Source organism: Phaseolus vulgaris, chromosome 5 (genome assembly GCF_000499845.2).
Source record: "Phaseolus vulgaris cultivar G19833 chromosome 5, P. vulgaris v2.0, whole genome shotgun sequence".
NCBI classification, from domain to species: domain Eukaryota; kingdom Viridiplantae; phylum Streptophyta; class Magnoliopsida; order Fabales; family Fabaceae; genus Phaseolus; species Phaseolus vulgaris.
Window position 1 is genome coordinate 36,732,501 of NC_023755.2, and position 27,611 is coordinate 36,760,111.

The following is a 27,611-nucleotide window of genomic DNA, read 5'->3' on the forward strand; positions in this document are numbered from 1 at the left end:
ATATTTGCTTCTCTTGTACTTCTGATCCTTCATGAACTTATCAAATCGTTTGTACCACTGTCTCGGAGATTGTTTCAGTCCGTACAACGATTTGCTAAGTTTACAAACCCAATCTTCTTGACCAACAACCTTGTATCCTTCTGGTTGAGTCATATAGATTTCCTCCATCAAATCACCATGTAGGAACGCGGTCTTTACATCAAGTTGAGCTAGCTCCAAATTCAACTGTGCTACCAAGGCCAAGAAAATTTGAATGGAGAAATGTTTAACAACTGGAGAAAATACCTCATTATAATCAATTCCCTTCCTCTGAGCAAAGCCTTTAGCAATCAACCTTGCCTTGTAGCGAACATCTTCTTTATTAGGAAATCCTTCTTTCTTTACAAATACCCATTTGCACCCAATTGCCTTCTTACCTTTTGGTAATTGTGCCAGCTTCCACATCTTGTTTTTCTTCAAAAATTGCATTTCCTCTTCCATCGCACCTGCCCAATTACCACTCTCTGAACTTAGAATGGCTTCTGGGTTTGTGGATGGAATGTCATCAACAACTGGAAGTGCATAGGCAACCATATCCATGAAACGAGCAGGCTTCTGAATATCTCGTCTCTGTCTTCTAACTGCAATTGGCGCTGATTGCTATTGAGATTTTTGTGTAGGAACCTCTTCCTCATCTGACTCTTCTTCTGCCATAGGAGAGTCACTTTTGGTATTTCGTGTTGGGATCACCATTGTCTGCTCAAACTCCACCTGCTTCCGAGCACACTCCACCTGTTGCGGAGTATTATAAGCTCCTTCTGGATTTACCTTCTTTAACATGGCAGATTCATCAAAGGTAACATCCCTGCTGATAATCGTCTTCTTTGCCTCTAGACACCACAAACGGTATCCCTTCACTCTTGGACTAAAGCCCATGAAAAGAACCTTCTTTGTCTGTGGATCCAACTTTGATTCAATCACATGATAATATGCAATAGAACCAAAAACATGCAAAGAATCATAATCAGTTGAAAGTTTTCCAGATCATACCTCTAACAGGGTTTTGCCATCTATAGCAGATGATGGCAAACGATTGACGAGATGTTGAGCGTATGTCACAGCCTCAGCCCAAAACTCTCTGCCTAACTCAGCATTAGACAACATACAACGAACTTTCTCCACAAGTGTCTTGTTCATACGCTCCGACACCCCATTCTGCTGTGGTGTTTTTCTAACAGTGAAGTGTCAAACTATGCCACAATCTTGGCATACCTTCAGGAACGGATCACTCATGTATTCTCCTCCATTGTCTGTTCGGAGAACCTTAATCTTCCTTCCTGTCTGGTTTTCAACTTGAGCTTTCCACTTAAGGAAAATTTTAAGCACATTATTTTTGTTCTTCATAGTAAACACCCAAACTCTCCTGGAAAAATCATCCACAAAAGTGACAAAATAATGCCTACCTCCGATTGACAGAGTCTTGGCAGGTCCCCACACATCTGAATGCACATAATCCATGTAAGACAACTGGGACAAAGTTCTTGAAATTACCCATGTAAACAACCCCGCCATCAACTTCTTGAAATTCAAAGAACCAATTCCGAATGGGACACATGATAGGTACAACCTAAATCCAATATCCATTCATCTGGATACGATGATGCTGAAAGCGAGACAAATAAAGAGATATCTGATTCCACATCACTTTTGCATTCTGCAACATTTGCATCTTGCGGAGCCTTCCCTTTCTTTTGTAGTTTTGGACAGTCTTTCTTCCAGTGTCCTTTCTCATGACAGAAAGCACACTCATCTTTGGCAACGATTCGACCTTTAGACTTAGACCTCCCTCTTCTCCCATTTGTCTGGCTTTGCTAACGACCTCTTGCCACCAATGCTTCTTCTGATGTCGTTGATTTGGTTTTCATCTTATCCTGCTTTCTCAATTCATGACTATATAAAGCAGAACAAACAACATCTAACGACACATTCTCCTTCCCGTGAAGGAGCGTAGTTTCCAAATGTTCAAATTCATCAGGAAGAGATGATAACAACATCAAAGCCAAATCCTCATCCTCAAACTTCACATCTAAATTCAACAGGTCTGCTACTAATTGATTAAACATAGTGATGTGTGCATTCATAGTAGTACCTTGTTGGTAGTCAAATCGGAACAACCTTTTCTTCATTAGGAGCTTGTTCTGACCACTCTTCTTCAGAAATGTCTTCCACAGTTTGTGTGCAGAAGTCTCGTTTTTTACAGCATACTTCTGCTCTCTAGACAAGCAGGATCGAATAGTTCTGCATGCCAACCAGTTGATTATGCTCAAGTCTTTCTCCTCTACCTCTTCTGGTTTCTCTCACTCAATAGCAATATCAAGACCCTGCTGAAAAAGAGAGTCCAAGACATTTCCTTGCCACATGCCAAAATCAAATATTTCCACCGCCAATTTCAAAGTGGACATCGGGAACCTCGACCATGATGACGAGGAGCCCGACACTCTAGATACATCCTTTTGTTCTTCTTCTTGATTTGTCATTACAAACTCAAAATATAATATTCAATATTACAAATAATTTCAAACAACCTAAGGGCGAACCTTGATACCACTTGTTGGAAAAAGCGGGTAATTTTCCCACTAAAACAGAACACTAAGAGAGCTACCCGACAAATAATATTGAATAAACAAAGTGGAATAATAAAAGAGATAGAGAGAAAAAACACACCAGAAAATTGTTAACTAAGTTCGACCAATTTAGCCTAATCTCTGAACACAGCTGAAACAACCCGCTTTTATTATTATGGAAGAAGATATTACAAATTAAGATATTTAAAGGATGAGATGTTAATTTATAACCCTCAAACCTCGTTCCCAAACAATGAACCCACTGATGTGGGACTTGGGATTAAGCCAAAATCAACCGTAGTTGCACCCACACCCATCGAGTGAGCGTGCACCAAACTTGAGAAAGACAGCAAGGGTTTGGTCGTCGATGACAATGGAGTAGCAACATTGGGAGTGAATTTTACCGTCTCTAAGATTAAGTGTCAGGTGCCTTTGAGTCCTTGCTTTGCCGTCAATGGTTGCGTGGTACGCGCCTTAGCTTTGACGTCAGGGTTTTGAAACTAACTTTACAAATTTTTTTCCCATTCGCATTTCAGTCTCTTATTTCAGTCTCTCATTTTTACATTATAAATTGAGCTGAGAGAACTGTTGCCTATTTTCGCGGTGAGTGAAAGATTAGCTTAGGAGATTTTTATTCTGATTTTGATTTTTGTTTATGGTTGTGGTTTCGGTTCACTTTAATTTTGATCTACTTCATTTGTGTTTACTGTGGTTTGTTTTTGTTCAAGGACGTTTTGATGCAAATTGATTGAGAAGTTATTAATGCAAATTGGTTACGCTTTCTGTTTCTCTTGTTTTCTTTTATTCATTTATATTGTAGGATATGTTGTTATTTTTATAGTGTGAAGCTGGTGGTTCAGAACAGTTTACAAGAAATTAAATAGTTCAGATTGCTACTCTGTGCCCTTTGTTCTAACTGTTATTAATGCAAAGAACTTGACCGCACTGTCTTAAACATTCTAGTTATATAGATGGTTCTTTAGTGGGATGGGAGATCAAATCATAGCTTTATTCATTGATATTTGTTAAGTGTCTTATTGGTTTGTATGTTTCAAGTCAGATTACAGAATATACGCATTGGTCTAGAGATTAAAAAAATGAAGAAAAGATATATGTAAAAAGTGGTTAGAAAGTATTAATGAAGAAGAATATTAAGAAGTAGAAATTTGAATAAAAAAAAGAATGAAAGATTGATGAGAATTGAGAAATGTATATGGAGAGAGGGTTGACGTGTGATACATTAGATGTTATTTGGAAGAACGTTGTTATTAGAATAGGAAGAAAAATGATACACTGCATACAAAGTAGACCCTAGTCAGCGTGAAGATTTCAGTGATATGGTTGCAGAGAACGAGAAGAAGAGAAAGGGAAAGATGCAAGAAAAGGAGGGCAAGTCAAAGAAGAAAGAGTTTAAGTTTTAGGTGTTCCTTGTTCGTTTCTTTTGCTGGAAAATGGGGCTATGATACCCTCTACTGGGGAAGTTCTCACATTCCATGAGCTGCGAATATGTTGTTAACAGCAGTTTAACACGACTGTATTTTATTGGGTGGAAGTAAAGTGTTAATGTTTTTGGATAGGAGGAATATATATGATTGACTATATAATAGAATGAAGACTCTACGCAGAGAATGTGATAGTCAAGCTTTAATTCAAAATTCAATACCATGAGTCCTTCTAAGGCTTTACAATAAAAAAATATATACATCAGAGAGATATAATGAGGTATATATGTGGCTGCAGGTGACATAAGCATTTTCTGATATGCACACAAAGTCATTAATCTGCATGTGCCCATAACTTTTCATATTTTGAGGCCACAGCATAGTAAAATGAATTTTTTTTGTATTCTAATTAAAGATCCTTTAGGTACAGTGGTTCTGTTGAAGATTTGAGATCATTATCCACAATTTGATCCCATTGAATTAAGACTATAATTGTTATTTGGCTTTACTTATATTATTCTCCCTATGTATCTTTCCTGTTCTCCACTCTGGAGCCTAGAAACCTTTCATACTCTAAGTCAGATGCAGCATCATACGATTGGAAAGTTTTGATGAATGACAGTTGTGTTTTTTTTTTTAAGTCAGGTTCAAAATATCATATTTTAACATTAGTAGATATCTTGTGTTAGTGGAAAAAGTTGAACCTCTTAAAACTTTGATCTCATATAATGCAAAACAATTAACTACTTATTGTTTATTTGTACAAAAAATTATTCATCTCTTCGTAGCAAAATAATTCATTTCTTACTTTTGTTTCATTTTTGTATTATCTTATAATTAGCCTACCATTCGATTTTGGTTTACACTTGTGAGCTAACTTCTGGAACCTATTAACAAGTCAGTGCATCCACTGTTTTTCTAACCTCTGATTCTCATTTATATATATGCCTTTATCAAACCTTGAGTATTGCAGTCTGCAACAAGAACTCACACAAATATATATGATGAAATTTTATTAACTCTCACTTCTATTTGGTTTGCCTCTCTATAAGTATAAAAAACTAAAGTTTGATACTTAATGAAAAAATGGTACATAGTTTAAAGACGAAGACATAAACTGTTAGTGGATATTTAAATTCATAATATGATATTGAGTTTTAGTTTGAATGTTAGTGGAGATTTCAATTTATAAATGATATTGAGTTTTAGTTTGCATGTCAGATAGAAGATTTATTAAATTGAGGTTGTTTGATAAAATTAATAATATTTGTTAGATGGAAAAGTGTAAAGTGGTAAAAAATATATATGATTTTCTTATATAATTTTTTTTTCTCAAAATGTATTTTAAAATGATATTTTCAGCTCTTATCATTTTATACATAATTAAATACTTATCACCAGTTAACTTAACATAATAGTGTAATGTTAAAAAGAAGAATAATTACTTTTTTAAAGTTCATGAAAATGATGCAAGTCGTGTCACTTTTGCAATAATCCCAACAATGAACCCGAACTTTAATTATGAAAAGTAACCGAGTTCACTATTTATGGGCAACACAATTGGTAGGAACTTGTCTATTCTTCTCCCCCAAACAAAAAACTGTTGCATATATATTATACTTATTGGAATTAGGGGATCTGGATAAGATCATATGACAAAAGATTTAATATAAATAAGTAGATAACTAAATACATTAATAATAAGTCATTTCTCATAAAATATTGCAATAATGTTGTCGGAGAAGTACTTAAAGAAGCATTGTCAAGATTAGCTTAATTGTGATATCTTTGCTACCTTGATTTAAGTTGTTTTGTCTATACTTGGTGGCTACCAAACCATCTTCGGTTATAATTCATTACATCTTCGCTTATATACAATGTTACTTGATTTCCACTTTTGTAATTTATTAATAAATATATTTTTATTTCATTTTAATTACTATTATTTTTTACAGGTACTTTCCATTAAATATTTCCGTCTTATGCTTTGGGAAACATCATATGTATTAAATTGGAGAATTTATTTTAATTATGTAATATTGAGATAATATTCGTATTTCTTTCAGTTAGTACATTCACTTAACAAAAGTAATTCTTACATTCAAAGTGATGATTGAAAAAAATGATTGGATGATTGAAAATGCATAATGTTTGATAATTGTAAATGGTGGATGGTAAATTTGTAAATGGCTGGATATGTGATGTTTTAAATGTGGATGAAATTTGGATAGATTATTATGGATGTGATAGTAGAATTATGCAGGTTATTATGAATGTGAGAATGAGATTCTAAATAAGACCATCAACTTTTTTTATGCTATGCATGGGAGCAAGGGCTAATCCCTCACCAAGTCCACTTTTACCATAGCTAGGGTTTAGCCCTCTCTAAGTCATAATGAGCTAGCTAGGACTTAGCCCATGCATGTTCATAATAGGTTACGATTTAGCCTTCTCTAAGTTAGACTAAGTGAGGGTTTGTCCCTCACTATTTTAAGAGGAAACTTGCTCTTAATGACGAAGAAAATGACCCTAAAGCTTACTCTAACAGTGAAGGTTAGGTCGTCTCTACTAGCTTCAAACTAGAGAGGGTTAAGCCTACACTAGTAGCTGCAATTCCACACACAAAGATTAGCGTCCAACCTTTTAGCTTCCCTTGGCCAGCCCAAGCTATGCCCACGCTAAAGGACATTTAGTGTCCAAAATCCAACATTTGAGTCCATATTTGACGAACGCTATATGTACTGTTTCTTGTAGTGTTACATGGTCGGTAAAGAGAGAGATATATTATCCCTTTACATGTAAAGGGATAATATATCTTTCTCTTTACATGGTCTTTATAAATATGATATATGGTGATAACTAATTTTTGTCCATAGAAAATGAGTGACAAATTGGACCAGTTTAGTGAGTTGATATGTTGAAAGTTTTGTGCATCAAGAAACAGAAAATTAAAGTAGATAGTGATCGATAAGACACTAATCGAACGGGCTTTCCCATTATAAAGTTTCTCTCTCTTTTTTTAGTCTACAATTGTGGCCATAGAATGTTAACTATGTTTTTGGAAGCTAGTGACAATGACATGCATAAAAAAATAAAATAAGATCCACTTTATTTATGTTTAGAACATATACTTTAACTTATTTTTTAAAAATATTATAGATAGGTTTAAAGTAATTTATTTATTATAAATTTAATTTCTTTAAAAGAATTTAAACTTTCTATATATTTTTTCTAAATTTATCAACGGATTATTAATCGTCTTTTATTATCAATCACATTTTTTAAGTTCCAGTTTTTTTTTTCTCTTTTTTCTATGCAGGTTTTTTATATATATTTTTATCTAGATCGATTAAAAATTAGAGATTTCTAGATGACATGTGATGTTGTTGATTTTATAGGTTAGATTTTTCAAAATTGTTTAAAAGTATTTAAAGATTTTTAGCTTTAACATAGAAATCTTTGGTGTTGAATTTGTTGTTTTCCTAAACAATACTTCAAGGAAAACTAACAAGTTATATTTAAAAAATTATTGTAATTTAAATATATTAGAGATATGTTGAGCATTTTGTGGAGTTGAATTGATATTTATATAAATTTGAAATATTGGAGTTGTTAGCAATGTGATTGCTTATGTTTATATTAAGTTCACATATAATTTATTATTAAATATTTTAACATCTTAATTCACAATAAAAAATTTATTTATTATATAAAAAAAATTGATAATAGCTGATTTTAATAGTTTCTTTATTAAATATTCAAAATTCAAATTTTAAATTAAAAATAAATATCAATTTTACTATAGTAAAAAAAAACTTTAACCTACAAAATTTATATCCTTCAATATATATAACATGAACTATTAATAAAGTCATAATAATAATTTTATTAGAGGTAATCAACATTTGAATGTTCAAGTTTAATTTCTAATGAGAAGAAAATTTACTTTCATCATTAGCATGGTATCATTATTTTTTTAAGGGAAATGATTTATTTTATCAAGTTATATATTTTTAAAATTTACTTCAAACTCTTACCCATCTATATCAATTATAAGAGTTTAAAGAAAGATAGAATTGTTTTAGTTTCCTTCCGGCGGCTTAATATTTTTAGACAATTAAAGTAATGTTTGATATATAATATTTTATTTATTTATTTTTTATTTATGATAAAAAAACAATATTTTATTTTAATTATTGTTATTGTTATTGATATATAAGTCAAGCTAAATATGACTAGTCAACCCTCGAATTAAATTAAACTTAGTATAAACATAAGCAATCACATGGCTAACAACTTCAATATTTCAAATTTATATAAATATCAATTCAACTCCACAAAGTGCTCAACATATCTTTAATATATTTAAATTACAATAATTTTTTTAATATAACTTGTTAGTTTTCCTTGAAGTATTGTTTAGAAAAAAAAAACAAATTCAACACCGAAGATTTCCATGTTAAAGCAAGAAATCTTCAAATACTTTTGAACAATTTTGAAAAATCCAACCCATAAAATTAACATCTTCACATGTCATCTAGAAATCTCTAATTTTTAATCGATCTAGACAAAAAAATATATAAAACACCTGCATAGAAAAAAGAGATTAAAAAATGTGATTGATAATAAAAGACATTGATAATCAGTTCATAAATTTAGAAAAATATATAGAAAGTTTAATTTTTTTTAAAGAAATTAAATTTATAATAAATAAATTACTTTAAACCTATCTATAATATTTTTAAAAGATAAGTTAAAGTGGATCTTGTTTTTTTTTATACATGTCATGTCACTAGCTTCCAAAAACATAGCTAACACATTCTATGGTCACAATTTGTAGACTAAAAATAGAGAGAAAACTTTATATTGAGAAAGTCCTTAATGTATTGTCTTATCAATCACTGTCTAATTTAATTTTATGTTTCTTGATGCACAAAGCCTTCAACATATCAACTCACTAAGGTTTTGTTTGGATTGAGAAGGGAAGAGAGTGGATTAAAGAGGATGTGTGAGGATATGTGAGGTTGTTTGTATTGAGGGATGATAAAGTGAATTTGTGAGGATGGTTTATTGTAAGTTTACAAATTTATCCTCGTTATTAAAAAATATTTAAATAATGAATTATGATTTTTTTTGTATGCTTGAATTAATTAAATGTTTTTAATATATAATATTCATAATTATTTATATTTTTAATAAAAAAATAGAAAATATTTTTGTGTTAAATTAAAATAAATTTATTAAATACATTAAAATTTATGAAAATAATATTTATTATTATATTCATTTGTTACTTTATATAATTATATAATATGGTTGATATTATAATTTTATTTTTTTATTTTTATTAATTATAATTATATGTTATTATTAATAGTATAATTAAATATTTTTGAAATTATAAATAATAAATAAATTTATATAATATTTAATTTTGTATATTGTAATAAAATGTATGCACAAGATATTTTGGTAAAATACAATAATCTTAATCAATCTCCACAAACACAAATAATCCCCCGTCCCTCCTCACTCATGGAAACAAACACACCATAAAGTAGTCCAATTTGTCACTCATCTTTCCTGTACAAAAATTAGTTATCACTACATATCATATTTATAATTTTCGTATAATTTGTAAATACTTTTCATAAATAAGATTTTTCTGGTGCCAAGTTATATTGGTATATATTATCACTTATATCATATCATATTTTTTTATATGAAATCTATAATAAATAAGTTACTTTAAACCTATCTATAATATTTTTTGAAAATAACTTAAAGTATATGTTTTAAACTTAAAAAAAAGTGGATCTTGATATTTTTTTTATGCATGTCATGTCACTAGCTTCCAAAAACATAGCTAACACATTCTATGGTCACAATTGTAGACTAAAAAAAGAGAGAAAAACTTTATATTGGGAAAGTCCTTCATGTATTGTCTTATCAATCACGGTTTACTTTAATATTTTATTTGTTGGTGCACAAAGTTTTAACCATATCAATTCACTAAAGTGGTTCAATTTGTCACTCATCTTCCATGGACAAAAATGAGTTATCACTACATATCATATTTATAGGGATCATATGTAATTTGTAAATACTTTTCATAAATAAGATTTTTCTAGTGGCAAGTTATATTCATATATATTATCACTTATATCATATCATATTTATTATATGAAATTTATAATAAATAAATTACTTTAAATCTATCTATAATATTTTTAAAAAATAACTTAAAGTATATGTTCTAAACTTAAATAAATTGAATCTTATTTTTTTATGCATGTCATGTCACCATCTTCCAAAAGCATAGCTAACATCATACACTACAAGAAAAAAGATGAAATAGAAACCATTTTTGAGACAAAAAATAAATAGTTACTATAGTAACTAAATCAGAGACCATTTTAAAAATCTAAAAAAAAATTGGTTACTAAATTAGTTTTTATTATTGTTAAATGATTTCTAAATTGATATCTAATTAGCTACCAAAGTTTTAACTACCAATTATTTAGTTTCTTAATTTGGTAGCAAAAGCCTTGGTTGCTAATTAGATACCAATTTAGAAACCATTTGAGAATAATAGAAACTAATTTAGAAACCAAAAAAATTTTAGTCTTTAAAAATGTCTCTAATTTAGTTACTATAACAACTAATTATTTTTTATATCTAAAAATTGGTTTTTATTTCGTAATTTTCTTATACTGATATGGTCAAAATTGTAGACTAAAAAAAGAGAGAAAAAAGTTTATATAGGGAAAGTGGGTCCAGTTAGTGTCTTATTGATCACTATCTACTTTAATTTTTTGTTTCTTAGTGCACAAAGCTTTCAACATATCAACTCATTAAAGTGGTCAAATTTGTCACTCATCTTTCATGGACAAAAATGAGTTATCACTACATATCATATTTATAATTACAGTGTAATTTGTAAATACTTTTCACAAATAATATTTTTCTAGTGGCAAGTTATATTCGTATGTATCATCACTTATATCATATCATATTTTTTATATGAAATTTATAATAAATAAATTATTTAAACCCATCTATAATATTTTTAAAATATAACTTAAAGTATATGTTATAAACTTAAATAAAGTGGATCTTTATATTTTTTTGTATGCATGTCGTAACACTAGCTTCCAAAAACATAGCTAAAAAATTCTATGATCACAATTGTAGACTAAAAAAAGAGAGAGAAACTTTATATTGGGAAAGTCCTTCATGTATTGTCTTATCAATCACTGTCTACTTTAATTTTTTTGTTTCTTGGTGCACAAAACTTTCAATATATCAACTCGTTAAAGTGGTCCAATTGGTAACTCATATTCCATGGACAAAAATGAGTTATCACTACATACCATATTTAGAAGGACCATGTAATTTGTAAATACTTTTCATAAATAAGATTTTTCTAGTAGCAAGTTATATTCGTATATATTATCACTTATATCATATCATATTTTTTATATGAAATTTATATTAAATAAATTACTTTAAACCAATCTATAATATTTTTAAAAAATAACTTAGAGTATATGTTCTAAACTTAAATAAAGTGGATCTTATTTTTTTTATGCATGTCATGTCACCATCTTCCAAAAACATAGCTAACATCATACACTACAAGAAAAACATGAAATAGAAACCAATTTTAGAGACAAAAAAATAAATAGTTACTATAGTAACTAAATCAAAGACCATTTTAAAAAACTAAAAAAAAATTAGTTTCTAAATTAGTTTCTATAATTGTTAAATGGTTTCTAAATTGGTATCTAATTAGCTACCAAGATTTTAACTACCAATTATTTAGTTTCTTAATTTGGTAACAAAAACTTTGGTTGCTAATTAGATACAATTTAGAAATCATTTAACAATAATAGAAACTAATTTAGAAACAAAAAAATTTGTGTTCTCTAAAAAGATGTCTAATTTAGATACTATAACAATTAATTATTTTTTAAATCTAAAAATTGGTTTTTATTTTGTGATTTTCTTGTAGTGATATGATCAAAATTGTAGACTAAAAAAAGAGAAAAAAAAATTTATATAGGGAAAGTGGGTCCAGTTAGTGTCTTATTGACCACTATCTACTTAATTTTTTGTTTTTTGGTGCACAAATCTTTCAACATATCAACTCACTAAAGTTGTCAAATTTGTCACTCATCTTCCATGGACAAAAATGAGTTATCACTATATATCATATTTATAATTACCGTGTAATTTGTAAATACTTTTCATAAATAATATTTTTCTAGTGGCAAGTTATATTCGTATATATCATCACTTATATCATATCATATTTTTTAAATGAAATTTATAATAAATAAATTACTTTAAACCTATCTATAATGTTTTTAAAAAATAACTTAAAGTATATGTTATAAACTTAAATAAAGTGGATCTTGATATTTTTTTTATGCATGTCATATCACTAGCTTCCAAAAACATAACTAACAAATTCTATGATCACAATTTTAGACTAAAAAAGGAGAGAGAAACTTTATATTGGGAAAGTCCTTCATGTATTGTCTTATCAATCACTATCTACTTTAATTTTTTAATCACTATCTACTTTAATTTTTTGTTTCTTGGTGCACAAAGCTTTCAACATATCAACTAATTAAAGTGGTCAAATTTGTCACTCATCTTTCATGAAAAAAAATGAGTTATCACTACATATCATATTTATAAGGACAATGTAATTTTTAAAATATATTTCATAAATAAGATATTTTTAGTGACAAGTTATATTTGTATATATTATCACTTATATCATATCATATTTATTATCTGAAATTTATAATAAATAAATCACTTTAAACCTATCAATAATATTTTTAAAAAATAACTTAAAGTATATGTCCTAAACTTAAATAAAGTGGATCTTATTTTTTTTATACATGTCATGTCACCATCTTCCAAAATCATAGCTAACATCATACACTACAAGAAAAAAAAGATGAAATAGAAACTAATTTTAGGCTCTGTTTGGATTGAGGAGGGGATTTGTGAGGATGAGAGGGAGTGGATTTGTGAGAATTGGAGAGGATATGTGAGGATATGTAAGGTTGTTTGGATTGAGGGATGATAGAGTGGATTTGTGAGGATGGTTTATTGTAAGTTTACAAAATTATCCTTCTTATTAAAAAATATTTAAATAATGAATTATGATTTTTTTTGTAGGTTTGAATTAATTAAATATTTTTAATATATAATATTCATAATTATTTATATTTTTAATAAAAAATTTAAAAATATAATATAAAATATTTTGGTGTTAAATTGAAATAAATTAAATACATTAAAATTTATGAAAATAATATTCATTTGTTATTTTATATAACTATATATATATATATATTGTTGATATTATAATTTTATTTTATTATTTATAATTATATGTTGTTATTAATAGTATAATTAAATATTTTTAAAATTATAAATAATAAATAAATTTATGTAATATTTAATTTTATATATTAAAATAAAATACATGTACAAGGGTATTTTGGTAAAATGCAACAATCCTATTAAATCCTCACAAATCTCTTCATTTTGTGAAGAATGAAAAATTCCCTCCACCCTCTCCCCCATCCTCTCCCCCACTCTCAAAACCATGGAAACAAACACAAAAAACACCCCCTCCCTCCTCCCACTTGGAAGCAAACACACCCTTAGAGACAAAAAATAATTAGTTATTATAGTAACTAAGTTTGAGACCATTTTAAAAACTAAAAAAAATGGTTTTTAAATTAGTTTCTATTATTGTTAAATGGTTTATAAATTGATATCTAATTAGCTACCAAGGTTTTAACTACCAATTATTTAGTTTCTACATTTGGTAGCAAAATCCTTGGTTGCTAATTAGATACCAATTTAGAAATCATTTAACAATAATAGAAACTAATTTAGATACCAAAAATTTTGTAGTCTCTAAAATGGTCTCTAATTTATTCACTATAACAACTAATTACTTTTTGTATCTAAAAATTGGTTTTTATTTCGTGATTTTCTTGTAGTGATATGGTCAAAATTGTAGACTAAAAAAAGAGAGAAAAAATATATATTGGGAAAGTGGGTCTAGTTTGTGTCTTATTGATCACTATCTACTTTAATTTTTTGTTTCTTGGTGCACCAAGCTTTCAACATATCAACTCACTAAAGTGGTCCAATTTGTCACTCATCTTCCATGGACAAAAATTAGTTATCATTACATATCATATTTATAAATGTTAGTTAGCATATTTTTTTGATTATTTTGGGCTATTTGGGCTTTGGGGCCTTGGGCCTTCTTTTATTTCTGCCACCATGTATCTTAGATTTAGTGGATTTTTTACTTTACAAATTGTAACTTTTGTAATTCAGTATTCTCTCCCTTAATTCAATTTCACAATACAATTCACGTTTTTTTCCCCTTTTTCTCTGGTCAAATCCTTTCAACCCTTTTAGGGTTTATCTTCCCTTCATCTCTGCATCATTCTTATCACGAATTCTTTTCATCATTCACGGAGTTCTTCCGCATAATCAACACAGAGGATTTATTTCTATTATGGTATCAGAGCTCTTCAAAGAAGAACTCTGTTGTGCACTTTGAATTTCGTCTTCTTCTATGTATTTCGTTCTTCACCGTTTCTTGTTCCAAATCTTGATTTTTTTTGTTTCTCTTTTAGATATGGCTGAAATCGCTGGAACTAAAGAAACCACAGTGCAATTGTCTCAGCTGAATACAATGAATCAATCGGTGGAACAATTGAATTTGATGAACAACTGCCTTTATCTCCATCCCAGTGAGAACCTTGTTGTCCCTTTGGTCTCGCCGGCATTGGACTCTACAAATTATCACTCTTGGAGTAAGTCGATTATAACGGCGTTGAGCGCGAAAAATAAGGTGGAGTTTGTCCTTGGCACGTGCCCATGTCCGCTCAAGAACCATCCCACTTACTCGGCTTGGTACAGATGCAACAATATGGTCGTCTCGTGGTTAGTCCATTCTGTCTCTATTCCCATTAGACAAAGCATCGTATGGATGGATATAGCTTTAGATATATGGAATGATTTGAAGAGTAGATATTCTCAGGGGGATTTACCTAGAATTTCATATTTAGAACCGGGAGTTGCTTCTTTACATCAAGGTGAATTGACAGTAACTGACTATTTCACTAAGCTGAGAATAATTGGTATGAACTAGAAAACTTTAGACCTAATCCTGTATGCATTTGTGAGACAAAATGCTCTTGCTCTGTTGCTTTTACTTCTCCTATCAATCAAAGAAAATGTGAGACCAGGCCATGCAGTTTCTAAGGGGGTTAAATGAACAATATCATAACATAAAATCTCATGTACTTCTTATGGAGCCTATACCTCCTATAACAAAATTTTTTTCTCTTGTGGTGCAACAAGAACGTCAACTGGCCAGCAACTTTTCTGTCTCAAATGTTAATAGTGTTAATTCTAATCGCATCTCTTCTTCTGTGATATGCACCTTTTGTGGTAAAAATGGCCATACAGAGAACGTTTGTTTTCAGAAGGTTGGGTTTCCTAATCAAGAAAATAAGTCCTTCAAAAATAATGGGAAAAAGAAAATATGTACCCACTGTGGAAGAAATGGTCACACCATAGAAACTTGCTACAAGAAACACAGGTATCCTCCTGGATACAAGTTTTATGGTAGTAAAACCAATCAGGTTAGTAATATTGTTATATCTGATGATGTGCTTTCTGAGCCTTGCCAAAAAGAACAGGAAAAAGGGGAATATCACCTCACAGCACAACAATATCAAGTTTTGTCAGATTTGTTTAGACAAAGCACCAACAATAACACTGCAACCAATATTCAAGTAAATCAGGTGGGCTCGTTCATTGCAGACACCAATCATAAAATGGTAGAGAGGTCTCCAACTAGTAATATTCTTACCTTAAATAATTTACAGCATGGTAGAAATTATTGGATTCTAGATTCAGGAGCAACTGATCATGTGTGTTCTTCTTTATCTGAGTTTACTTCGTACAAAAGCATTAAACCTATTTCTATTAGTCTACCTAATGGCCATCATGTGTTTGCAAAATATTCTGGAACTGTGATTTTTAATCACAAATTTTACCTCATTGATGTCTTATATGTTCCTCAACTTTCCTTTAATCTTGTATCTACTTCTAAACTTTCTTTAAATATGAATTGCAGTTTAATTTTCTCCTCCAATAATTGTATGATACAGGACAATACAACCAAAGAAAGGATTGGTATAGTTAGTGTCAAAGCTGACTTGTATGCTTTTGAATCTTTTTTTTTTCTTCGTAATACTGCTACACACACTATTGCTCATTCTTTCAATTGTATTGTCAAAGACATTAATCTGTGGCACTATAGAATGGGGCATCTTTCAGATGAAAGATTAAATGTTTTGAGAACTAAATACTCTTATATTCCTGCTGAAAAACCGCATGTATGTGATGTATGTCATCGTGCCAAACAAAAGAAACTCCCTTTTACTTTAAGTAAATCTCATACTACTAACATTTGGGGTCCTTATTCTGTTATTTCAATGCACGGTTTTAGATATTTTTTAGCCATTGTGGATGATTTTTCACGTTTTACATGGGTTATTTCTTTACACACAAAATCTGAAGTTAGAAATCATATTGTTAATTTCATTGCTTACGTTGAAAATCAGTTTAAAGCTACGGTTAAAACTATTCACACTGACAATGGTGCTGAATTTGCCATGAAAAATCTCTTTTCTTCTAAAGGCATTGTTCATCAAACCACATGTGTAGAAACACCTGAACAAAATGGTATTGTTGAAAGAAAACATCAACACATTTTAAACGTTACCCGTGCCTTGCTTTTTCAAGCAAATTTACTTCATTTATTCTGGAATTTTGCTGTACAACATGCTGTTTTTTTAATCAATTGCACTCCCACTCCTTTGTTGTACAACATTGCACCCTATGAAAAATTGAATGGTAAACCATATGATATTTCTTCTTTACGCGTATTTGGATGTTTTTGTTACTCTAGCACGCTCACTGCACATAAAAAGAAACTTGATGATCGTTCTGTGCATGGTATCTTTCTCGGTTTGTCTTCCAACACAAAGGGATATATTTTTCTAAATCTTAAAAATCATAGTATTGAGGTATCAAGGAATATTATCTTTTATGAAAACCATTTTCCATATCATTTGAACAAAGATTCCTGTGTGAATTCCAACAACCTTTCTTTGCCTATTCCTCACAATTATGATTCAAGCTGTGATATTACTTTTTAAAATGATTGTCATCCTCATGAGACTATGGGTATTGCACAAATTGATGTGGACATAGATCCTAACCAAAATGAAGAGACCCTGGATGATACACAAATTGATGATCTGAACATACCACTGAGGAGATCAAATAGACAAAGAAAGGCACTAGCATACCTTGCATATTTTCAAACTGATTTGACCACCACAAACAGTGTAAGTACTAAATATCCCATTAATAATTTTGTTTCTTATAAATCTTTATCTCCTGCTTTTAAATGCACTATTCTTTCTATCTCTTTCCATTCGGAGCCTCACACTTACAAGGAAGCTTCAAAACATGCCTGCTGGAAACAAGATATGCAAGAGGAGTTGACTGCACTTCATGCCAATCACACTTGGCAGATTACCACACTTCCGCTTGGGAAGACGGTTATTGGTTGTCGTTGGGTTTACAAGATAAAGCACAAATTAGACGGGTCTATTGACTGGTACAAGGCACGCTTAGTTGCCAAAGGGTACACACAGTTAGAAGGCCTTGACTTCATAGATACTTTTGCCCCTGTTGCAAAATTGACAACATTGCGTCTACTACTTGTTGTTGTTGCTTCCAATGATTGGATTCTCAAACAACTCGATGTCAATAACGCATTTTTACATGGAGATCTCCTTGAGGAAGTGTATATGCAGCCACCACCCGGTCTCACTCTCCCCTCATCAAACCACGTTTGCAAACTCCAAAGATCTCTTTATAGTCTTCGTCAAGCTAGTCGATAATGGTATGCCAAATTATCTAATTTCTTGCTTTCACATAATTACACATTGTCATCTGTTGATCATTCATTATTTTTAAAACGCACTGATACTAAACTCATTGCTCTTCTTGTATATTTGGATGATATTGTACTTGCTGAAAATGATGATAAGGAAATCGCTCATATCACTAAGTTGTTGGATCAACAATTCATAATTAAAAATTTAGGGGACCTCACATATTTCTTGGGACTGGAAGTGGCTCGCAACAAATCTGGTTTACATATCAGTCAAAGAAAGTACACACTAGATCTTCTTCATGAAACGAAATGCTGGATTGTGCCCCCATGCCTACACCCATGTCTCATTCCTCTCGCCTTTCTTCCACGGACAACGTCCAACTCAATGAAGAAGAATCATCTACCTATCGTCGACTTATTGGACGACTGATCTATCTCACCAACACGCAGCCTGACATAGCCTTCAGTGTCAACAATTTAAGTCAGTTCCTCTCTTCTCCTACAAAGCACCATCAACAAGTTGTTTTTCGCATCCTAAGGTACCTTAAGGGTAATCCTGGCTCGGGAATTTTTCTCCACAAGAACAGTAACAACCAGCTTCGAGGCTACAATGATTCTGATTGGGCAACATATTCTGGAACCAGAAAATCTGTTACTGGCTTTGCCATTTTCTTGGGTGAGTCTCTTATATCATGGAAGTCCAAGAAACAGCCTACTATCTCAAGAAGTTCTTCAGAATCCGAGTATAGAGCTCTTGCAGCAACCACTTGTGAAATTCAGAGGCTGACTTACATTCTTAAGGATCTTGGTATCCCCTACATTGAACTTGCAATTCTATTCTGTGACAATCAGTCAGCAATTCATATTGCCTCAAATTAGGTTTTTCATGAACGGATGAAGCACATAGAGATTGACTGTCATATTGTCCGAGAGAAAATTAATGTTGGTCTTCTCAAGATGCTTCCAATCACTTCCTCCATGCTAACTGCTGACATCCTCACTAAACCACTGGCTGCTTCCACCTTTACTGCTCTCAAGTCCAAGCTCGGAATGCAAAATATCTATTCTCAGCTTGAGGGGGGGTGTTAGTTAGCATATTTTTTGATTATTTTGGGTTGTTTGGGCTTTGGGGCCTTGGGCCTTCTTTTATTTCTGTCACCATGTATCTTAGATTTAATGGGTTTTTTACTTTACAGATTGTAACTTTTGTAATTCAGTATTCTCTCCCTTAATTCAATTTCACAATACGATAACTTAAAGTATATGTTCTAAACTTAAATAAAGTGGATCTTTTTTTTTTATGCATGTCATGTCACCATCTTCCAAACACATAGCTAACGTCATATGGTCAAAATTGTAGAGTAAAATAAGAGAGAAAAAATTTATATTGGAAAAGTGGGTCCAGTTAGTTTCTTATTGATCACTATCTACTTTAATTTTTTGTTTGTCGGTGCACAAAGCTTTCAACATATCAATTCACTAAAGTGGTTAAATTTATCACTCATCTTCCATGGACAAAAATGAGTTACCACTACCTATCATATTTATAAGGACCATGTAATTTGTAAATACCTTTTCATAATAATATTTTTCTAGTGACAAGTTATATTCGTATATATTATCACTTTTATATATATATATATATATATATATATATATTCCAGTTATTATCATCATTATTATCTCTAGAAAACATCTACATCCATAATTATCTTCATTAAAAGTCTCAAGCATAATATTAATGTTTTGGAAACTATAAGGATCGATGTTAACCCATCTATTGATGAATATTACTCTATTGTGAAATATAAGAAAATAATGTTTTAGAAATAGAGTTTTCAATTAATTCAGCAAAATCTCAATTTGTTTAAGGATTAAATATGCTTATTCATATAATTTTACGTCTTAATTCAAACTTTAAATTTATCTTTTGAATATTTGTATTAAGAAAAATATATTATTGTTTGTTTTTTATGTAATGAATGAATTTTTAGTATAAATTAGGATGTTAAAATATTTAATGTTAAATTGGTCGTTGTTAATGTAGATGTTGTAATATTATAATATGATTCATGTTAAAAAAAATTGAATACATAAAAAAATAATGATAAGCTACATATACTCAAAAGATCTAAAATTTATAAAAAAACAAAAAAAAATCGTAATATAGTATAGAAAAAAATATATTTAACCATTTATTTAACAACTAATTTTGAATTTAGATTATGAATATAGAAGGAAGTCTCACATAAATGCAAACACTTCATGAATAAACTAGAAAAAACCGCATAAAATCGACTTTGGTTTGTGCTGCGTTTATGGTTAGGACAAATGTTCCTTGGATTCTTCGAAATTGATGGAATACTTGTCTTAATTATTGTGGAAAAATCAGGTTTAAGGTTACTCATATTTTTCATGAAGGGAATGTGTGTGCTTATAAGTTGGCTAATTTAAGATTTATTCATAGAGAAATATTTCACTGGTATAATAGGGTTCCATCTATAGTCTGTTCTTATAATTCTTTATTATGAATATGTATAGTCTACATATATATCGTTTTTGTTAACATATGAGTTTTGGTCTAGTCCTCCATTTTTTTGTATTTTCTTTACTTTTTCTTTTGTTAATAATATTTTTTTTAATGTGATAGCAGATGGATGATTGTTGTTGCTTGAGGTGTCAGCCTAACTGAGAATGAGAAGTCTAAGTTGCATAGTAATGCCTAACAAAAAGCATTTTTATAAAAAAAAAATTAGAAAAAAACGCACTTGCACTAGGATCACATTTTATATATATATATATATATATATATATATATATATATATATATATATATATCTATATATATATATCTGAAATATGATAGGTTATTCTGAAAGCCATTGTTATTCTCCTTTGTTGCAATGGACCGCGACCCCTTGTTGTTTCAATGCCTTCTTTTCATTTTTCTCATGTACTACTCAACCTATTTCACTTCAACACATGCTGTTGTGGAAATTCCAAGGTTGAGTCCCATTCTTAGGGATACAATCTTGTATGACCCTGTAACTTGGGATGCAAAAACTTATGCAGATACCATTCAAACACTTTACTACGAACAGGTTCTTGATCACTTCAACTATAGGCCCGAAAGTTACAAAACTTTTCGACAAAGATATATGATGAATTCCAAGTACTGGGGTGGTGCCATTTCTAATTCCCCAATAATTGCCTATTTGGGTGCAGAAGAACCAATAGATAATTCCCCTGAAAGCATGGGCTTTCTCAATGATAACGCTGCTTCCTTTAAGGCTCTCTTGGTATACATAGAGGTATTTTTAATTTTATAGAACCTTTTTTTTTCAATATTCTATAAGGTGCATTGAGTTTGACAGATTGCAAATTCCTCATCAGCACCGGTACTATGGGAAATCAGTACCATTTGGATCAAGGGAAGAAGCACTTCAGAATGCAAGCACCATTGGATATTTCAACTCAGCTCAAGCACTAGCAGATTATGCATCAGTTCTCATACATATTAAGAAGACACTACGTGCACCAAATTCCCCTGTGATTGTGGTTGGAGCATCATATGGTGGAAGTTAGTTCCTCAAATATTCATCTCTTCATTCATAGTTATGTACTCTATGTTACTGTTGTTTATTCCTATATATGTTGTTGATGTTGTTTATTATATTATTATATGCAGTGCTTGCTACATGGTTTAGGCTCAAATATCCTCACATGACCATTGGTGCTCTGGCCTCATCTACTCCAATCCTCTACTTTGATGTATATTTAATTTTCTATTTTAAATTATTGGGCTTTGTTTGTTTGACCTAACTTTCCTTTTCTGTTTCAGCTAGGTCTTAATCTTTTTCTTATATACACACCATGTATTTTACTCTCTAACATACCAGTGAATAAAAGTTTCTTTTATATTTATTTTTCTCTACAATTAGGGTTCATCAAAACCTCTCTTTCTTCATTACGATTACGTGTGATTACGTACGCTACATTAAAGTATCACATCAGACAAGGAAATATTCATCTTCATTTACTGTAATATGGTATCAGAGCTCTTCGAATGAAGAGTTCTGCTGCGCTTCTCTCTGATTTTTATTTCCCTCTTTGCTGTTCTTGGGTTTTTTTTTTTTTCTGTTCTCTTTCAAAATCTTGATTGGTTTTAAAAATCTTTTAGACAATGTTTAATGAAAACCCTAGTCTTCATAGTCTTAATAGTAGTCACATTATTACATGCAATTTTGTGGTAAATATGGTCATACTGAGGCTGTTTGTTTTCGCAAAGTGGGTTTTCCTTCTGATTAAAACCTCAAAGTTTTCTTTTACTAGAAAAGTCTGCACTTTTTGTAATCGTCTTGGCCACACTGTTGACACCTGTTATAAAAAGCATGGGTTCCCTCCTGGCTACAAATTCACCAATTGGACATCCCAAGCCAATAATATGATTACTACTAACACTTTTTCTGAGCTTTTTCCTAAAGAACAGGATGTAAAGGGGATTCAACTTACATCACAACAGTGCCAATTCCTTACCAACATTTTGCGTCAGCAAAACCTTGAGGATCCTGCCCCTCACACTCAAATTAATAAAGTCGGCACCATCTCTACGGATGAAATCCCCAATACTGAGCATTCTTCAACAGGTAAGTTCCTCTCTTCACTATCTTCTATAAAAGAATCTTGGATTATTGATTCTGGTGCCACTGATCATGTTTGTCACAATTTGAACGTTTTTACTACTTATACTAAAATTAAACCTGTCTTAATTAGTCTTTCAAATGGCCAAACTGTTTATGCCACATATTCTGGTTTAGTACAATTTTCTGATCAGTTTTATTTGTCTGATGTGTTATACGTGCCTCATTTTCAATTAAACTTAATATCTGTTTCTAAACTCACACACCAACTTAAATGCATTTTAACTTTCACTTCAACTCACTACATTATACAAGACAATCTCACTCAAGAGAGGATTGGTACAGTTAAAGCCATCGTTGGCTTGTACCTTGTCACTACCTTGCCTGCTTCTAGTCATTCTAAACCGCATTGTTTTGCTCCTTTTATTAATTGTAATATCACAGACAAAACACTATGACATTATAGACTAGGACACCCTTCACATGAAAGATTACATGTCTTAAGCAAACAATACTCTTTTATTACTGTTGATACTCATCATGTATGTGACACTTGTAGTCGTGCAAAACAGAGAAAACTTCCTTTCACTTTAAGTAATATTGTTACCTCTGCTATTTTTGATCTTGTACACTTTGATATTTGGGGACCATGTTCCATAATTTCTATGCAAGGTTTTCTTTATTTCTTTGACTATTGTTGATGATTACTCGCGTTATACTTGGGTTATTCTGCTGCATAACAACTCTGAAGTGCGTCAACACATCATTAACTTCACTGTTTTCGTTCAAAATCATTTCAAAACTAATATCAAAACGATTCGTACTGACAATGGTGTTGAGTTTGCTATGTCAAATTTTTATGCTTCAAAGGGAATTATACATCAAAAATCTTGTATTGAAACACCACAACAAAATGGCATTGTAGAACGTAAACATCAACACATACTAAATGTAACCGGGGCTTTACTTTTTCAAGCCAATCTTCCTCCTATTTTTTGGGAATTTGCTGTAAATCATGTTGTTTTCTTAATAAATGCTATTCCTACTCCATTACTTGATAACATCACTCCTCATGAAAAGTTGTTTGGAAAACCTTATGACATTTCCTTTCTAAAAGTGTTTGGTTGTCTCTGTTATGCTAATACCATTACTGCACATAGGAAAAAATTAGATGATAGATCTATCAAAGGTATTTTTCTTGGCTTCCCGCAAAATACAAAAGGTTATATTATCTTAAATTTAAAGTTTCATAGCATAGAGATATCAAGACATGTCATCTTTCATGAAAACCACTTTCCATATAAATTGGACAGTGGCTTGCCTAAGGACCCTAACACTTTATCTCTCCCTATTTCTAATGCATATAATTCTGCTTTTGATTTTTTTTCTGATACTGCACCTCCTGTCGAGCCATGTGCCTCTACTCCTGCACCCAATACTGTTCCTCCACCAGCCTCATTATCCTATGATCTTCCAACAAATAGTGCCTCTGCTCCTGCATCCAACATTGCACCTCCATCAGAATTATCACCGCCTGCATCTCCAGGAAGCATCTCACCCCAATTTCCAAGAAGATCAGCTCGTCCTCACCGACAACCTGCCTATCTTGCAGATTTCCACACTGCAACCAACACTGTAAGTAGTAGATATCCTATTCATAATTACTTGTCTTACAATTCTTTATCTTCCAATTTTAGAAATGTTATTTCCTCTATCAATTCTCATCCTGAACCTCGGACATATAACGAAGCCTCCAAACATGCTTCTTGGCAATCTGACATGCAAGATGAGCTTCAAGCTCTTGCTGTTAACGATACTTGGCAACTTACCCCTCTCCCTCCAGGAAAGAAAACTATTGGTTGTAAATGGGTATATAAAATCAAATACCATTCTGATGGCACTGTTGAGCGCCACAAAACTAGAGTTGTTGCCAAAGGGTTTACCCAACTTGAAGGACTTGATTTCTTAGACACTTTTGCACCTGTTGCTAAACTCACTACCCTCCGCCTTCTGCTTGCTATTGCCACTACCAAAAATTGGATTTTAAAACAACTTGATGTCAATAATGCATTTCTTCATGGTGATCTCCATGAAGAGATATACATGACCCCCCACCTGGCCTCACCATCACTTCAAGATAAAAAATTTAGGCAATCTCACTTACTTTTTGGGACTGGAAATTGCTCGCAACAGTACTGGTCTTCATTTAAGTCAACGCAAGTATACTCTTGATCTCCTTCAAGAAACTGGCATGCTTGACTCTGCACCTGTGGCCACTCCTATGACTCACACCTCCCGTCTGTCTCCCGACCAAGGCTCACCTCTCGATGCTGATGTCACTTCTCAATACAGAAGACTCCTTGGACGTCTAATTTACTTAACCAACACGCGATCAGACATCGCCTTCGCTGTCCACAATTTAAGCCAATTCATATCTGCACCCACAACTCATCATCAGCAAGCTGTCTCACGTCTTTTGCGTTACCTCAAGGGCACCCCTGGTGAAGGACTATATTTTTCTCACACTAGTTCACTTCACCTTTGTGGTTTTAGTGACTCTGATTGGGCAACATGTCCTACCACACGCGAAATGCTTTTTCTTGTATAAAAGAAGGGATTACCCGATCCATTTCTATATCGGTCATGATATATATAATAATTCGAGCACCCTTTTCAAATGTATATCCAATTTTTGCACAGCAGGGTTATGAAAATCCCCGAGAAGCAACCGGTCGTATTGTCTGTGCCAGCGGTACTTCCTGATACTGTATTTGAAGCAGTTGTTCGAATTCCTTATGATATGCAAGTGAAACAAGTTCTAGCTAATGCTGGATATTCCATCTACTTAGGAGACTCCCTAATATCATGGAAATCAAAGAAGCAATCAACTATCTCCCGCAGCTCTTCTGAAGCCGAGTATAGAGCCCTTGCCACCACCACATGTGAGTTACAATGGTTGTCTTACCTCCTTCAGGATTTACATCTTCCTCTCTCCCAGCCTGCAACCCTGTACTGTGACAACAAATTTGCCCTTCAAATAGCTTCCAATCAAGTTTTTCATGAACGAACCAAGCATATCGAAAATGATTGCCACCTAGTTCGTGAAAAACTTAACTCTGGTCTCCTCAAACTACTACCCATTACTTCTGCAATGCAAGTTGTTGACATATTCACCAAGCCCCTTACTTCCGCACAATTCTCTACTTTCAAATCCAAGCTGGGCCTGACAAATATCTACTCCACAACTTGAGGGGTGTTAATATATTTAATTTTCTATTTTAAATTATTGGGCTTTGTTTGTTTGACCCAACTTTCCTTTTCTGTTTCAGCTAGGTCTTAATCTTTTTCTTATATATACACCATGTATTTTACTCTCTAACATACAAGTGAATAAAAGTTTCTTTTATATTTATTTTTCTCTACAATTAGGGTTCATCAAAACCTCTCTTTCTTCATTATGATTACGTGCGATTACGTACGCTACATTAAAGCATCACATCAGACAAGGAATATTCATCTTTATTTACTGTAATACAAGATGCTTACTACTATGTTGTTTCAAAGGGTTTCAGAGTAATTTATCTTATTTTGATTTTAATTTTTCTTTATTTGTTTAATTTTATCATGAAATATATCATAAAAAAGGTGAGTTAATAATGATGAGTTGGTATATGCAGGAAGCCAGCCAAACATGCTACCAGACTATATCGAAGTCGTGGTCTGAAATTGACATAATAGGTTTTGGGCCAAATGGAATGAACTTTCTTAGCCAAAGATTCAACACTTGCCGGTATACAAGCATGTTGCTTAAACGTGCCCTCTGTAACATTCTTCCAAACGTATTTGTATTATAGGCTGAGAATAATCATATTTAATAGAATTTACATTAATTTTTTAAAGCTGTTAAACTCTAAAATATGAATATTCATTAAAATCATTTATAATATTTCTATAATGGGTTAAATATATTTTTTCATTCATGCAGTTTAAGGTGAAATTTGTTTTTGGTTCCAAACTTTTTAGACTTGGGTAGTAAAAAAATTATTAGAATGAATTATTGTTAGTGTCTTTTTGTCTTTTTTTCACATAATAAACGAATTTTATAAATTTTGTGTATTATTGCTCGTAAGTTTTAATAATTATATAACATTTAATAAAAATGAATTTATTTTTTTGAAAACAAAAAATTGTGATGTCTCATTTTAAGTACAATATAAAAAATTCTCACTTTGTTATATTGACAATATCTAGATATGGATTCAAGAATGTCTAAATAATTTAGGTAAAAAGTCTGAAACTGGATATTAGGGCTAATAATATTGAAATTCAATGTGTGATTTATTACAGACCCTTAAAGGACTCTCAAGAGTTGAAAAGCTACCTGCAAAGTTTGTATACTGTTGCAGCTCAATATAATGATCCAGCAAGAAATCCTGTTAGTGTGATTTGTGGTGGCATTGATAGCGGTTCATATGGAAGTGATGTGTTGAGTAAGATATATTCAGGGCTGGTGGCTTTAAGGGGAGATGGCACATGCCAAGTTAATCCTCCAACTAGTGTAACTGAAACAAGTGAGGGTTGGGGTTGGCAGGTAAAGATCATTGCACTTTTTTAATTATTCATTTTTCTTTTATCATTTTATTTCTAAATAACATAGCCTAACACACAAAAAATAATTAATAAATTAAAATTACCTACTTTCAATTATTAAACCTTAATCACACCAAATATCACTATAATATATTATCTAATTTCGTTAATAATAATTAATTGTCATATTATTTATATTATCTTGATTAAAAGTTATAAGCTACTTTTAATGTAAAATTATTAAAATGTTTATTTTGTAAAATTAATTGGTTTCTATTTCATGGTGTAAAATATTATTCTAACT

General features: G+C 31.3%; 3 protein-coding genes across 3 annotated transcripts; all 3 read left to right on the plus strand.

Moving 5' to 3' along the window:
* Nucleotides 1–14,732: 14,732 nt before the first annotated feature.
* Nucleotides 14,733–15,248, plus strand: LOC137834405 (uncharacterized). The gene has a single exon (XM_068642461.1). The coding sequence runs from the start codon at nucleotides 14,733–14,735 to the stop codon at nucleotides 15,246–15,248; it is 516 nt and encodes a 171-aa protein (XP_068498562.1).
* Nucleotides 15,249–18,386: 3,138 nt separating this feature from the next.
* LOC137834406 (uncharacterized mitochondrial protein AtMg00810-like) lies at nucleotides 18,387–18,956 on the plus strand. Its single transcript, XM_068642462.1, has one exon. The coding sequence runs from the start codon at nucleotides 18,387–18,389 to the stop codon at nucleotides 18,954–18,956; it is 570 nt and encodes a 189-aa protein (XP_068498563.1).
* Nucleotides 18,957–20,955: 1,999 nt separating this feature from the next.
* LOC137835681 (uncharacterized) lies at nucleotides 20,956–22,014 on the plus strand. The gene is made up of 3 exons (XM_068644288.1): nucleotides 20,956–21,388; nucleotides 21,471–21,657; nucleotides 21,766–22,014. The coding sequence occupies exons 1-3, from the start codon at nucleotides 20,981–20,983 to the stop codon at nucleotides 21,897–21,899; spliced, it is 729 nt and encodes a 242-aa protein (XP_068500389.1). The 5' UTR covers nucleotides 20,956–20,980; the 3' UTR covers nucleotides 21,900–22,014.
* Nucleotides 22,015–27,611: the final 5,597 nt, after the last annotated feature.

Coding starts and splice junctions, on each gene's coding strand:
- LOC137834405 (XM_068642461.1), top strand. CDS start 14,733: ATGGCTGAAATCGCTGGAACTAAAGAAACCACAGTGCAATTGTCTCAG.
- LOC137834406 (XM_068642462.1), top strand. CDS start 18,387: ATGCTGGATTGTGCCCCCATGCCTACACCCATGTCTCATTCCTCTCGC.
- LOC137835681 (XM_068644288.1), top strand. CDS start 20,981: ATGGACCGCGACCCCTTGTTGTTTCAATGCCTTCTTTTCATTTTTCTC. Junction 21,389..21,470: donor CTCTCTTGGTATACATAGAG/GTATTTTTAATT, acceptor ATTCCTCATCAG/CACCGGTACTATGGGAAATC. Junction 21,658..21,765: donor TGGAGCATCATATGGTGGAA/GTTAGTTCCTCA, acceptor TATTATATGCAG/TGCTTGCTACATGGTTTAGG.